Source organism: Corvus moneduloides, chromosome 4 (assembly GCF_009650955.1).
Source record: "Corvus moneduloides isolate bCorMon1 chromosome 4, bCorMon1.pri, whole genome shotgun sequence".
NCBI lineage: Eukaryota > Metazoa > Chordata > Aves > Passeriformes > Corvidae > Corvus > Corvus moneduloides.
The window spans coordinates 39,086,780-39,101,222 of NC_045479.1; the positions used below are offsets into that span (position 1 = coordinate 39,086,780).

The 14,443-nt window shown below is 39.7% G+C and overlaps 1 protein-coding gene across 3 annotated transcripts in view; it reads left to right on the forward strand.

The window, feature by feature from the left end:
• The window catches only part of PTPRR (protein tyrosine phosphatase receptor type R), a 142,341-nt gene that overhangs the window by 76,268 nt on the left and 51,630 nt on the right, over positions 1–14,443 (forward strand). For 2 of the 3 annotated variants that reach the window (XM_032106739.1, XM_032106740.1), the window contains exons 4-6: positions 632–787; positions 7,814–7,924; positions 11,665–11,927. In XM_032106739.1, coding sequence (XP_031962630.1) covers positions 632–787; positions 7,814–7,924; positions 11,665–11,927 — 530 coding nt within the window. The remainder of the gene's footprint in view (positions 1–631; positions 788–7,813; positions 7,925–11,664; positions 11,928–14,443) is intronic. The other variant, XM_032106742.1, reaches the window with a different exon arrangement.

Consider the following 14,443-nt stretch of genomic DNA (forward strand, 5'->3'; position numbering starts at 1 on the left):
CAGGACTGGCATCAAAGACACCAGGACAAGTATTAATAGATAGGAGAGTGGACATCCTCAGGTTACCCATTAAGTGTTAACAAAACTTCCCTGGTCCTTTAATTTTGTTGTACCATATTAATTTGCACTGCAGTCAACTAAAAGGACTTCATTGTGGTATGTGTCGGCAGTGTGTTGACAAGGGGCTAGAAAGTAATGTACGAATATCACAGCATTATGCTAAGCTATATTATATATATATATATATGTATGTATGATATATAACCTCTATCAGCTCAGCTCAGATGAACTATCTGCTAAAATCCCTGCTGGCACATTGCCATTGACCCCATCCCATGGCTCCTCCCATCACAATGTTACATTGATTGTTTAATGACACAAGACTCAGGAAAAGTCTGCCTTGTCAATAGTGATTGAGACAAAGCATACATGCCCATGTATAGGATTTGCATTTTCTTCCACAGTCTGCTGGGATTTACAGAGACAGGGAAAAGGTATGCTCTCCTCACAGAGCAGGTTGCAACCTTTATGTTCCATGCTTTTGTTTTTGGAATTATAGTTGCAGTCTACAGACAGCAGAGATTATCTAATGTCAGACCCCTCCTATGATTTTGCTTTTTTTTTCCCCTAGGGGAAGAAGAACTGTGTAGAACTGTTTGTGTCCCCACCGAACAGGAAGCCAGGAATTTCTGAGGCACTCCCATCTGAAGAAGTGCTGCGTTCCCTTAATATCAACATTTTGCATCAGAGTTTATCCCAGTTTGGAATAACAGAGGTCTCCCCTGAGGTTGGTTATCAATTTTCTAACCTGTATTACTTTGATACAGATGAGGCACTTACATCCTCGGTAGTTTTCTGGCTGAGGTTCTCAAGCATGAGGCAGAAAATGTATAGGCTATGATAGCATTGCTACTATAAAGCAATTATCATAGAAACCTAGAATAGTCTGGCTTGGAAAGGACTTTAAAGATCATCTAGTTTCAACCCCTCTGCCACGGGCTGGTGCATCTTCCACTAGGCCAGATCCATCCAACTAGCCCTGTTAAACAACTTTAGTAGTGCTTCATTAGGCTATTTACTCTTTAACGTCCAGGTCCTCCTCACACAGATGAGCTGTCATTGAAATCAGAGTTTAGATCCTAAGCATGCACCAATTGCCTTAAAGGAAGTGGACGTAAGGAATTCTGGTCTATTAATGGGGGTAAGAAGATACAACAGTTTCAGTAGAGAGATAAATGGAATGCAGAATCTAGGTGTCACCATTACTACCCATGTAACTTGTGTCTGACATGATTTTGAAAAATTGAATCTGTACATTACACCCATGCTTCTTTCTATTTTCAGGATTGGTGAGAGATTTTTCTTTACCTGCTCCAAATAGAGGGCAAAATTAAACTTACAGCTATTATTTGTATAACTTCATCCATTTTTTGGGAAAAAAAAATCCATTTCAAAGCAGAGACTACACTGTCAAAATTCAGATTCTTGTTTTAGCTGTTCTAATACAAAACAAAGCAAAGCAGTGGTTTCCAAACGTCAAATAAAGTCTTTATATCACCCATCAGCAACCTGAGCTGTTTAGGTCAGAATTTCCTTTGTATCTGAAGCACGAGTCTGATGGTTGGGATAGATGCAATTATCTATTCCTAGTACTTTAGTTACAAATAACACTTCAGGTAGACATGGGGCAAGAACTTACATGAGTAATAGATGAATGGAGAAATGTCATCAAGCTATGAAGAGATGCTGGAAAAAAAACAAGCTCTGAACTCAAGAGCTCATCTTGAGCTAGATACATTTCAATAATCTGGAGTGCTCAGATATTTGTATTTTCTTTCTGAAAAAAATGTAGCTAATAATTTAGAAAAGGATTATTAGAATGAAAGTTGTGCAGTCTATAACTCCTTCAAATACTGTTGGAGACACAAGAGATTATTTTAATATTTCAATTGATAGCAGATTATACAGCTAAGGCACTGATCCTGAAAAATAATGCAGCTTTACACTAATAGGTTGCTTTTGGATCTCAGTAAATGGTTTACATGTGTAAGACTACACAGAAAACAACATCTAAAAGGCAGCAACATATAATCTTTACTTGGTCAGCTACTAACCACTTATTTTCCCTCAACTTGCTCTAAGAACAAATTTTTCCAAACAGCAAACTGAAACAAAACAGGCAAACCTTTGAAGGAAGGTATAGTTATACAAAGCCTTACATAGCTTTGACACATTATCTTACCCATTGTGTGTGTGTACTCCTGAGCTATCAATCCTGATTAAATCATGAGCTAATAAATTGTACACTGTTCTAGCAAAAGTACGAATGCTTCACGACCAGTATTGTATGTGCACTATCAGTGTATCTGTGCACAAAAGAAGCATTACTCTCATCTTGGTGGGTGGCTGACACAGAGGTGTTAGGGCTGGAATTTGTCTCCTTTTTCAGCTGTATTTCAGTAAGAGTTGCCTAAGACTTGAAAGTCTGCTGTCTCTCTCTCTATGGTAAACAAAAAAGAGATATGTTTGACAGGTAGTCCATCCCATCTGTGAGACACCTCTCCTGAGATGGCTTGGTTGACTCTTTTTAGCAAGGTTTAGTGTAAACTAGACCCCCATAGGGTTAATGCTGAGGGAGATTAGCCTGTCCAAAGAAATTTTACCAAGATTTTGTAGGAAAACCCACATGGAAAACTGCTCTGCTCAAAGTCTCAGCCCATACTATACCATAAACAGCAAAAGTCTCAGTGAATGTCGGTACCTGGAACTACATTTCCATTCATTACAGAAATAATTTGCTTGTTCACATCAGCACAAAAGCGTTGATCACTGGTTGATCTATTTTCAAGTAAATTGCCTGTCTCAAAATGACATCCCAGTTTCTTATTCTGCAGTAGCTGAAAGAGCAGTTTCCTTATGTGTCTTTGCTGTAGGAACCACTAGAGCACTTTACTGCCTGGTGTAGAATGAGATATGTACTGGTGGGAATGTGTAATTTTAACGGAATCCTTGCCATTTCAGGGGTACAAGACAATGTCTATACCTTTCATATCTCCTTGCTTTTCCAATGGCTTATTGTAGTTTTAGGATTTGCTCTTTTATTATGGTCTGAAGTTTGTGTGTGAAGTGGGATTTCGGATTGAATTCTGCTCCATGGGATGTACCAGTCAAGAGCAGGCCTCTCCAGAACAAAGTATCAAATTGCTGCTTCATGGTAGGACTAAATTCAATTACTTAGCTAGTCTGTGTTATTATGATGTGGGAATCCTGGTTTCCTAATGTCTTTAAATTGTGCTTGGATTAAAAATAAAATACTACTAGATTTCAGAATTTACTAGAAGAGAACTTGAAGTGATTTTGAATGACAAAAGTAACTGAAGTTCCAGTAAATGAAATAAGGGTTACTATGTTTTGAGAGCTAAGCTAACTTCCAGCTGGAGATGTGTCACTGAAGGAGAAATTTCCAGAGTTCATACCAAAATTATGCAATCCCAAAATGTACCATTACAGCCTCCTTGCACAAAGAGGCTGCCTTTGAAGTATGTGATATTAACATACTAGAGAAGAAATCAAAGGAAGCAATCATGCACTTAAAGTATACAGAAACTGTAAGTCGCTGTAAGGACAAGGGATCAAAACCAGTATCTTAGAAATTACAACAGCCTGGACTGACAGAGGCACCTGGGAACAAAGCAGAGCACAAGGACATGCTCCCGTGATCGGGCAAGGCAGGTGTAGTGTAACACCTGCATGGCTGCACCCAGAGCGCCCAACAGGAACAGGAGCACTGCAGGCTGCCAGTGTGGATGTGGAATCACAGCACTGCATCACGCATGTGCCTAAGGTAGAGCCTTTGGGGAGACTTTGTCATGGGAGACATGGTTAAGTGGCTATTATCCAGTGTCTTGTGAGCCTGAGAGGTCACACACGTTGCTCCATGTTTTCACTGGGGGTGGAAGTGATTTCTGGGCAGCCTTTCCTAATGTGCCTTAGCTAAAATAGCTAATTAATAGCTAGTTAATAGCTAGTTAAAAGAGCAGAAAAAACAAAGCTGTTCAGTGTGAACTTCCATGAACCCTTTTTGATCTTGAGTTCTACCCCCAGCTCCCTGTGAGCTTTCTTCTGAGCTCAGAACTACAGCTCGCTGTGCTCTCACTAGTGTTCCAGCCCAAGGGACTAATTGGGGTTAACTGACCCAATTTGCAAATTCACCTATTGTCCACTGAAAATCTACCTTTTCTGGCAGGTCCTGATACTGCAGCAGGATCTTTCAGTCACAGATTTTACAGTGACTACTTCAGGTCAATGTCTCTCTTGTTATTATCAAAAGCTGGCTGCTCGTTTTACTTCCTTGTAGAAATACTCCACTATTTTTCCATAATAAGACCAGAAAAGCCAGAGTGAGTTTTTAGTGTCTTTAAAAAAAGAAAAAAAGTTTATAAAAATTGTTTAGAAAAAACACATTTGTTCCAGTTCAGAGCAAAGCAGATACCCTTGGGTGCAGGCACTCTTCCATAAGGTTAGTGATTGAATGGCATTGTAAGAATACATTTGATTCTTCTGCACCTTGAATTATGCTGTATTTAAACAGTTTAAATTACCCTGGCTCATTCTGCCTGAAAAACTTGCCTGATTGGAGACTCCTTAGGGAATGGAAATACTAGGAAATTATGCCTTCCTCCCTGTTTGCTCTAGACCTGATGCTGCCTGAGCTACTGGAATTCCCTTGCCACTCCATCCACTCTGATATTACCCCACCTTATTAGCTGCGGATTTTTGTAAATTAGTCTGAGTATATCCTCCAGCATACTCCTCAGAAAGACAAGAATCATCTCGTTTTTGCCTTGCATTTGGCCATCCAATTAGCTTTTTTCCTGGGCCTCAGCAAATTGTAGTGAATGTGGCAGTTACTATCCCTCTTATCAGTTTTCCCAGACAAAGGAACAAAGTTCTGAATGAGCAGCACTGACATTTCAAGAAGCAGTTCCTTATCGTGAGTGTGAGATGACTCAGTTATTGGAGGTCACAGCTTCTTCTGTCATTAGGAAGCAGCGTAAGTAAGGATTTTGCTCTCCACCAATTAGATCCAGGAGAGAGATTTCCTTGAGTAGGTGAAGGTACTACTAAAATGTTTGGAAATGGTGTGTCAAGTAAGTTGGAGTTGTGGTATATGTTTTTTACCCTTTTTACAGCATTTTTAAATATTCTTTGAACATCATTGTTAGAAAGACAAATCTGGCAAAGACGTATCTTGAACACACGTAGCTCTAGACAGACATCACAGAGATTCCTTCTCTTAAAGTCTTCTCTTCTTTTATTCTCTTCATTCTGTTATGTGTATGAAGTCTGTTATAAAATATTTTAAAAGTTTTGTGACATTAGTGAATTAAAGTTTATTTAAGTCTCTCATCCACTGTGACTAAAATTCCTATTAGCTCTTCATTTACTTTTTAGTGTATTTGTCCTTTCAGTGAAGAGGTATTAAACGGCCCCATTTACTCACTTACAAAAGGTCAGCACAGCCAATTCTCCTTTAGATCCTGCTTTTTATCTAAATTTCCTCCTGAGAGATATGAAACACCGGAAAGCCATCAGGTAACCCACTCAGGGTCAAACACTGAGTTTATAGCTAATAGGCCACAGCTGCAGCTGCTGCTGTCACTATGGAATTCCCATGGACCTCAACAGGAGCAGTCTTGGATGTAGAGCAGCTGCAGGTTTGGGCTCTGAGCCAGTATTGGGACCCAAGTCCTGTGCCATGAGCACAGCAGAATGACCTTGCTGTGCTGAGGTAGCAGATTGCACAGAGAGCTGTACCCCACTACAGTGGCAGCAGTGTTTAAATATGTCTAGGAACAATTTTTGCAGAGATATTTGGCAAGATTTCCAGCTTCTCTTTGAAACCCCTGGGTTTTAAGTTGCTCATTAAACATCAAACTGACACTTTATAAGCCTTTTTAAACTGTCAATACGTGCAATATTTTAAAGCCAAGACCATGAAACACTGCATGATTACACACACACACACAAATATACTAATTTTACAAGATTGGTTTCTGTAGTTGTGCTGAAGGATTTCGATTGTGGTCCCCAGGACTATTACTTCCAAAGAAAACTCTTCTTTATTATGCTTTCCATTCTAAAGATGTCAGCTCTCAGTTACACACGTGCATTTGTTTAAGCAAGCAAGTCTCTGTAAATTAGTCATGCTACCAAATTCCTCTCTAACTGTTTGCATTTTGTAGCAGTTGTATCTGTGAATTGTCTTGCATTGTCCTACCTCTTTTCAAAACTAGCAGGACACAATCCTGTGCTGAAAGGAGGACCATGAAAACTATATTGGGATCCAGCACCCAGCAGATTTTTTGTCAGCTTATTGTCTTCCTCAAGCCATGATCTCCCACTCCTCAAGAAGCTTTTTCACATTAATTCATCATCATCGGGACTTTTCGGTGTTTGGGAGGCTGAAGAGGCTTGGCTTTGGGAGGCTTTGCCTTTTTGGAAGACAAAGTTGATACATTAGCTATGTGAAAGAGCAGGCTAATGGGTGGCTAAGGAGATGCTGGAGCATGATGTACCCATGTAAAGTGTTAGAGGGTCCCTGCAGTTTTACAGGCCCGCTGAGCAGCCACTCATCTTTGTGTAGAGGAACTCTTCCCTCTGTGATAAACTGCCAGTCCTCTAGCACAGTATCCCCAGAGAAGAAAAAAGGCCACATTGGGATGGGGAGACAACTTTGTAGTTGAACAAGAGGATTATTTAAAACCGTTAGGGAATTTCAGCGAGAGGGAAACATAAAAACCTTGACCATTTACAATGGAAACCAGAATTTTAGAAAGTTGGTTTTACTCAGTCTGAGAACTCTGCTGAAAATACACAATTAAGAAAATAAAGGGAAGTAGCTGAAAATTGGAAGGGTGATGTCTACTGAACTGTGGTCCCAGAAACATCAGACAACATACTTTATTCTAAGTAATATATTGCAGTTAGACCAAGGATACATGTAATTTGTTTCTGCTACAAAATGTCTGTTGGAAAACATAGTGAAATTCTGGTAATTTAATTGTCCAACCAAGTCCCAATGCTGCAATAAAGACAAAAATAAATGCTTTTACAATCATTATTATTTCCTAATCCCCAGGAGTTCCCCAGGAGCTCTGGAAATTTTAGTGTGCACAGCTGTTTCAGAAATGTTCTATCAGCAGGAAGCCAAAGATAATGAGATTAAGCATAATCAGAATTATAGATAGACAGATAATGAGATTTTTTTCAGCAAAATCAGTATTTTTTACATATATGTGTATGTAATCTAGAGGTGACAGTGTGAGGCCTTCCCGGCTCATGAAGGCAAACCTGCTCTTTGCTCCATGTTGCGTGTAAACAGTGGGAAGGCTGGCGTGCGTGTGCTGGGGCTGGAGATAAGCACTAGGAAGAAAGAGGCAGAGCGAGTCTCCCAAAGCCCACACGGAGCACAGCCCTTTGACCTGACAAGCCAGGTGGTTTCCAAGAAAGGTGCTCGCTCTTGTTTGCTTTACCTTCAAGCAGCCTGTGACAGCTGGTGGAGGATTCTCTTGGCATCCATGGAGGGCCGTAGATCCCCACGCAGCACTGGGAGCACAGGGTGGCTCTGCTCCATGGACTGGGCGTGGGCACGGCGTGCCAGTAGCAGCGTTCAAAGTCATGCCATGTGCTGTGGAATTTCAACGCTGACAAAGCTGAGGAGAGTGATTAATGCCCAATGAGAGCCAGTTAAGCTGCGCATGCCACTCTATAACTTTTTTTCTCTCTCTTTCTGTTTCATTGCTTAAAAAAGAAAAATGTTTTGCAAGGCCAGCATGAAGCAGACAAAATCTGGAGCAAAGAAGGATTTTATGCAGTTGTCATATTTCTCAGCATCTTTGTCATTCTAGTGACTTGTTTAATGGTAAGTTTCCCTTTACCTTTATTTTGGTTTTTATTTCATGCTTTTCTTAGTCTGAAAGATAGGGTCACACATTCTTTACATGACAGGTGTTTTCTTAAGGCTGTTACAAACTCAACTCCAAGAATTGGTTGCTCTCATAATGGTGGGAAACCAAATTTTGAAGAATCACGTTTCTTGATGCATTTTGAGTTGAATGAAGAATGTAACTAGAAGGAAGTTGAAGAAATAAATAACAGGTTCTTAAATCTACAGAGTCACTGTGTAGGGACATGAGTGATGACTTCTCAACCTTTTTAGGTTCCAGGATCCCTGAAGTCCTCTTACCGCCTTTGTTTTCAGTTTTATTGGATAGTAAAAGCAACACCACATTGATAGAATGTTATCAGTGCACAGTTGTTAGAGTGTGTGTTGGTATTCGTGTATCAAATGCACAAATTTTAAACTGAAATGACTAGTAAGTACATGAAGGAGTAATCATATTTTTGAGCAGCTTTGCCATTTACATTGTATGAGTTCAGTGGCCAGGTTTCTGAACATTAGGCACAATTCTAATATGTTGAATATGAGATGTGCAATGGTGACACAGAAGATGAACAACACTACACCACCACTGACTTTTGTACGGTAAGTTTTGCATTTTTGTCCAATGTTGTATCTTACATGTTTTCCTTCTTTGAATTGTGTGATAGTTCTGTGGTGCACAAATGTAAGTGTTAACTGAATTCTCTGACAATTATCAGCATTTATGAACATGTAGTATCTTGGAGTCTTTTGAGATATTTTGCTCTCAAACACATTTAATTTTCTTTAACTACTTACAACCTTAAGACAGAAAGCATGTTTAATCTAAAGTTATTAAAAAATGTTGACATTTATAACAAAATGTTATTTAATCTTTCAAAGTCTCCCTAAGATTTGAAAAGCAGCTATTTTATCACAGGAAATTGTTGCTTTATTTAATTTCTACTTTCTTCTTGTCTCCATTTCCCCATGCCATTTCACTCAAAAAGAGGAGGATAACTCTAGAAGTCTCTTCTTCTCTACTCTCTACTTTGGAGAAGAGATATTTTGGTCATTACTGACTATTTAACTGGAAGGGTATAGAAAATGCTGCCTGTCCTTGTCCTGGTACTGTACAATATTTTCATTAATGATCTTGAATGCTTAGACAGTATTGGGAATTGTAAGTATTGTGTATGACAGTATCAGAACTTCAAATATTCTTAGGGTGCCAGAGAAAAGATGGGAAAGAACAAGAATGCTGCTTGGCAGGGACAAGAGCTCTAATCATGTGCATCAATACAATGTAGGAAATACGTGGCAAAACAACAGTTCTGTAGGAAAGGTTCCAGCAGTATCACAGAACAGTATCACAGAAGTACATAAGCAACATCAATGTTGCAAAAAATAAACTTCTTACCCTGGGATATATAAATGAGGATATGATCTCTAAGATCTGAATTCAGCTCTGCTATGGTAATTACTTGGTTGTAGTATCATGTCTTACTGATTTTGTATTGTCTCTCTCTACCACATTTGTGAAAAAATTCAGGCAATTATAGGAGGAAGGAGATTCAAGAGTGATCAGAGAGACAGAGGACACGAAATAATTTAGTTTATTTATGACAAGGAAAAGGAGCAAGCAGAAACATGATAGTTCTCAAACATGGGAAGATTTCAAAAGCTGTCCTAAGGAAGACAATAATACTTTCTCCATTGGGGATTGGAAAAGAAGCAAATTTTTTCCAGGGTGATTTGGTTGACTCATTAGATAGATCTTTGTTATCGCACGTGTCACTAGACCCTGGGTTGCTTGGGGAAGCTTGGGAGTTTTCACCCATTGAGGTTTTAGGCAAACATTTGTCAGAAATGGTTTGGGTGTAGCTGATATGAAGTTAGGGCGGAGGTAAATACTAGCAGTCTCCTTGAATTCCTTCCAGATGGAATTGCTGTGATGCTGTGGTCTTTTCCGTAGGCATTCCCCTTTCTGTTCCTCCCAGGTCCAACCTCTATCTTTACGTGTGCTACTGTTTAGACTGTGTAAACGGACACTGTCTCAGATTTTGTCAGGACCTGAATATACATGGCGTATGTGCAATCTGTAAAGCTAACAAACAGCTCACGTTCGATTTTGTCCCGCTTAATGCATGTGAGAGTGACAGATTGTGTTGGTCACTATATTTTTGGCCATTTCTGGTTTTTTGACTTTACCTAGAATTGATTAAAAATGATAACCCTGCACCACTCTGAGAATAAGTGTGTTAGCACTTAGATCAAATGTAGTTTGTTAGGTTTTTTTCAATTTATGCTAGGGTCATGCCATTGTTTTTCTAGGGTCTAATAAAAGATTATTGAATAGCATATGAAATAATACTTGTCCATGTTTTGGAAGTCAAAACCATAATTCCTTGGGTCCCCAAGGAGTGAAACTATGCCAAAACATATTAGTGACAAGAAAGTATGGTGAACATTATCATGGCCATGAATATCTGAGCTGTTTATCAGAAACAAATTAGATGAAAGCACTCACTGGAGGAAAAGACAGTTAAAATATTTCAAGCTCCTGTTTTATCTTTACTGGTACCAGCGCCCTTGCTTCACAGTAGGGCTGTTGTTTCTGCAAATTTATGGCAAAGAGATCTTATCCATGCAATTCTAAACCATTCTGAACGAACAGATGGTTTACCTAGCTAAGTCTTGTTTAATGTGTGTATTGGTAATGACATTAGGGTAGTTCCCAGCTAAACCTCTAATGCTAATCCTTGAACAAACAAACCTATCAGATATATCCAGTCATCAGTGGAAAGCTATGGAGAGATAGATCTTTATGTGGTGCTAGCAGGGCAACAGCTGTAAAACAGCTTCTGACTTGCAGAGAAAAAAATGCTCTGGTCTAAGTTTTGTCTTACTCAAGGATCCAAATCAAATGCTTTACAGGAACAGATAAAGCAAAGCGGAAAGTACAAGGGTGTCTGCAGACATCTTCAAAAAACTGTGTGCCTTCCATCTCCACATGCAATATTTACAATTCTCATGGATTTCATAGGTTGTAAGGCATGTTTTGAAAATGGAACAGCTGTGGCTTAGAAATTGTTTTTTGCATTGCCCTCCAAAGAAATGTGTTAAACAGGTGTAACATGGGTACCTCTGGAGTGCCCTTACTGAGCACAAGCTACCTGCCCGCCCTCACCAAGCCAGAGTTCAGCAACCTCAGTGTGGAATTTGATGGAAGAAGATCAGTACAACTTCTGCTTTTGTTGCATATATCTGATGTCCATATTCATAAGCAATAGGTGGACATAAGAACATCTGCTCTAAAACAAATTGAGGGTGCTGTAATTAGAGACTTGTACCTGGCTAAGTCATGAACTTCTATTTTATTTTGTGCCATTGTCTCTCTTGTGTTAAAATGCTTAAAATTTTTTTCTATAGTCACTCTATTCATCAGTATTTCCTTCTTCACAATGTCTTCTGTAACTAATTTCCATTCTGTGTTATTTGTCCTTTTAATAATGCTACTCCAGGTATTACAAATAAGTACTGACTCACAGTGAGAACTGTTAAAATCCCTACTGCCCACATGTACGTTCTGCAGTTTATGTAATGGAAATACATATCTTGTTGTGGGAAATGCTTACCTTCTAGGAATGAAAGCCATGTATAGCAATCTTATCCAGCATTTGCAATACCTTCCTTGCCTTGCTTACCAGGCAGTTGAGATGTCCTCTTTATTTCTGTAGGTTCTGTACAGATTAAAGGAGAAGATCCAGTTGTCACTAAGACAAGAGAAGGAAAAGAAGCAGGAGATCCACCTCTCACCCCTTCCCCTGCAGACATCTCAGACTGAGTATAAGACCACCAATAGCATGGTCCAGCCTCAACAGGCTCCAAAGGTTGTCAATGTTGTAGTGGACCCTCAAGGCCAATGTGTTCCGGAGCTCAAACCTCCCCTGTGTGCCAGTCCATCTCCTTTCAGAATGAAACCTGTGGGGCTCCAGGAAAGGTAGGATGGTACCTGGTATGCTCAGGATTTATTCTGCTTCTTTATAGTTATGCTTCATGATTTCATATGTTTGTCTTCTGTCAGTGAATGGGAAACTTTGCCAGGCGGACATCTGGGAAGTGGGATTTTGGTGTATTAACATCTATTTCACAGATTTTCTTACCTTTCCTTTTCTTTACATATGACCAAAGGTTCAGGTCGTATGAAAAGGTTCAGCTTTGGGCTGAGATTAACTGCATTAGTGGCATTCTTTTTGCTGATTATATTCTTCCCCTTTCCAACAATTACTCCAAAGAAATAATTTTTTATTTGCCATTGATTTTTGCCTGTTTTGATTGTGGAAATTCTGGAAGAGGGCTCAAGGGCTGGCTATGTATTGTCAGCAAAGGACATTCTCATTTCTCCGGGAGTCCCTAGCACCTGGAAAACTGAGGAAGAAGAAATATTTACACCGAGTGCATTTAGAAATCTTGTACAGTGTTTCCATTATCACCTTTAGATAAATTTCCTTCCTAAATGCAGCCTTCCATGATGGTCAGGATACAGTCCAAAGTCAACAGGCTTTACAAAAAGGAAGAAGTGATAAGTAATGAAACCAACTCTTCGGTGCAATTCCTCAGAAATACTTGGGCACCAAACCTAGCCACTCACTTTCAAAAACTGGGCCAGTGGTCTTTTTATAAAACCAGTTATTCTTCCCACAGGAGAATGCACACAGACATCTGTCTCTCCTCTGTTAGAAACCTGTATAATTTCTTGACTGATGGCTGCAGGCCACTTTCATAAAGCATCAGTGCTCTGAATAGCTCACATAACATGCAGCTGTGCAACTGAACTCTCCTGCCCCAGCACAGACAATAAATGAAAGAACAGATGCCATGCAGAGACCGAGCAGAGCCTCATATGTGAGGACTCTCAGCTGAGCTGTAACCCTGATTCAGCTTGAACCATGGGGTTTCAATGACAGAGATTTTATCAATGGATTTATGACAGACAGAGCTCAGGGAAGGGGATTGGTTCTTCTGTGAGTAAAAGAGGCTGAAAGGCAAAGCTGTCATAAAATATATAGTGATATCACTGCAGGAGAAAAAAAAAAGGAATGGAGGCAGCAAGTAAATACATTTTGGTAGTTTCTCTCATTCCACAAGACCCTAAAATAAGGCCCACAAGCATGGGAATCATATAGCTCTTTGATAATACTTAGTACCTAACATAGCATATACAATAGTTGAGAGGGATTGAGGGAAAGGTATTTGTAGAGGGATTTTGTACTTAAGGAGAAGAAACTTGTTGTACTTAAGGAGAAGAAACTTTTCCATTTCTCAAAGAAAGTAAAACCAGTTGATTTAGGATATTAATTTCCACCACCACAGATAGGAACTCTGCATTTAATTCTCCTAACCTAAATGCATCCTTTGGAAGAACAAAGTTCTTAGTTGGTATGACAAAATGGAGAGCTGAGACACAAAGAGAAAACTAAACCTGATGTTTGACCAAATAAACCAGACATTTAGGTTATTACTAAGGAAAAAGAAGTTGAAGGAGTTGAGCACTTCAGTTTCTACTGTAAAAGAACACTAATAGACCGTTGTGAAAAAGTGAAAGCCATTGTGATAACACCCCATTGTGTAGTACTTTTTGTCACCTTTAACACAGTTAGACTCTATCAGCCCAAGTCCACTTCTAAGAAATGGTGAATTTTATTTCAAGCTCAGTGTACAAAGGTCTGGGGATGTGATGGAGAGAACTTTAGGGAATAGTTTATCTTCTTCTCCTCTGACATAAGCAGCTATTATTATTTGTATTCCTTATTTATTTACTATAACCTGTACTATGAACAAATTTATACTCATTCTAACACTTCGCAGCATTGAAAGCAAAAAGTAAAAATGCACTGACACATTCTGCCTCAGATGTTATCTAGTGACTAGGTAAGTGGTCAGTTTAAAACTCCTCTCCACCTTTCTGCCCCAAAAAAAGCCCTTGCATTAGGCAGCCTTGGGCCATCCTCATTACACATGGGAGAAGTGGATCTTACAGCACGGATCTGCGCACTGCAAGCAGCAGCGAACCATGCTCAAAAGTCTACTGGCAGCTCTTCTTCTGCTAGTATGGAGTAGGATCAAACCTGGAGGTCTCCTCCTGCTCATAGCACAGCTTGGGAGCACCCTTTCAGTAATTTTTGCAACCCCGATTTTGGTTTCTGCCAAAGAAGAAGCTCTTGGCAGGCTAGAGTGGATATGGAGGCTCCTTTGCAAACTTAGGAGATTCCTTGGGTCACATGGCTTGACAGCAGTTCCTGAGCAGTATTTTCTACTTATCCAAACTACTTCCTGGTTTGGTTACTTAAGAGTGAACCATAGTCATGAAATGCCTAGTATGATCCAGACCAAACTGTTCCTGGTTTGGACCATGGTTCATTGATTTCTCTTTGAGCAGGTAGTGAGCTGTGCACAGCCATCTAGGTGGGAAGTTGTGACGATCTCTCTGAAGGATGGGACAGAAAAGTTGGATGA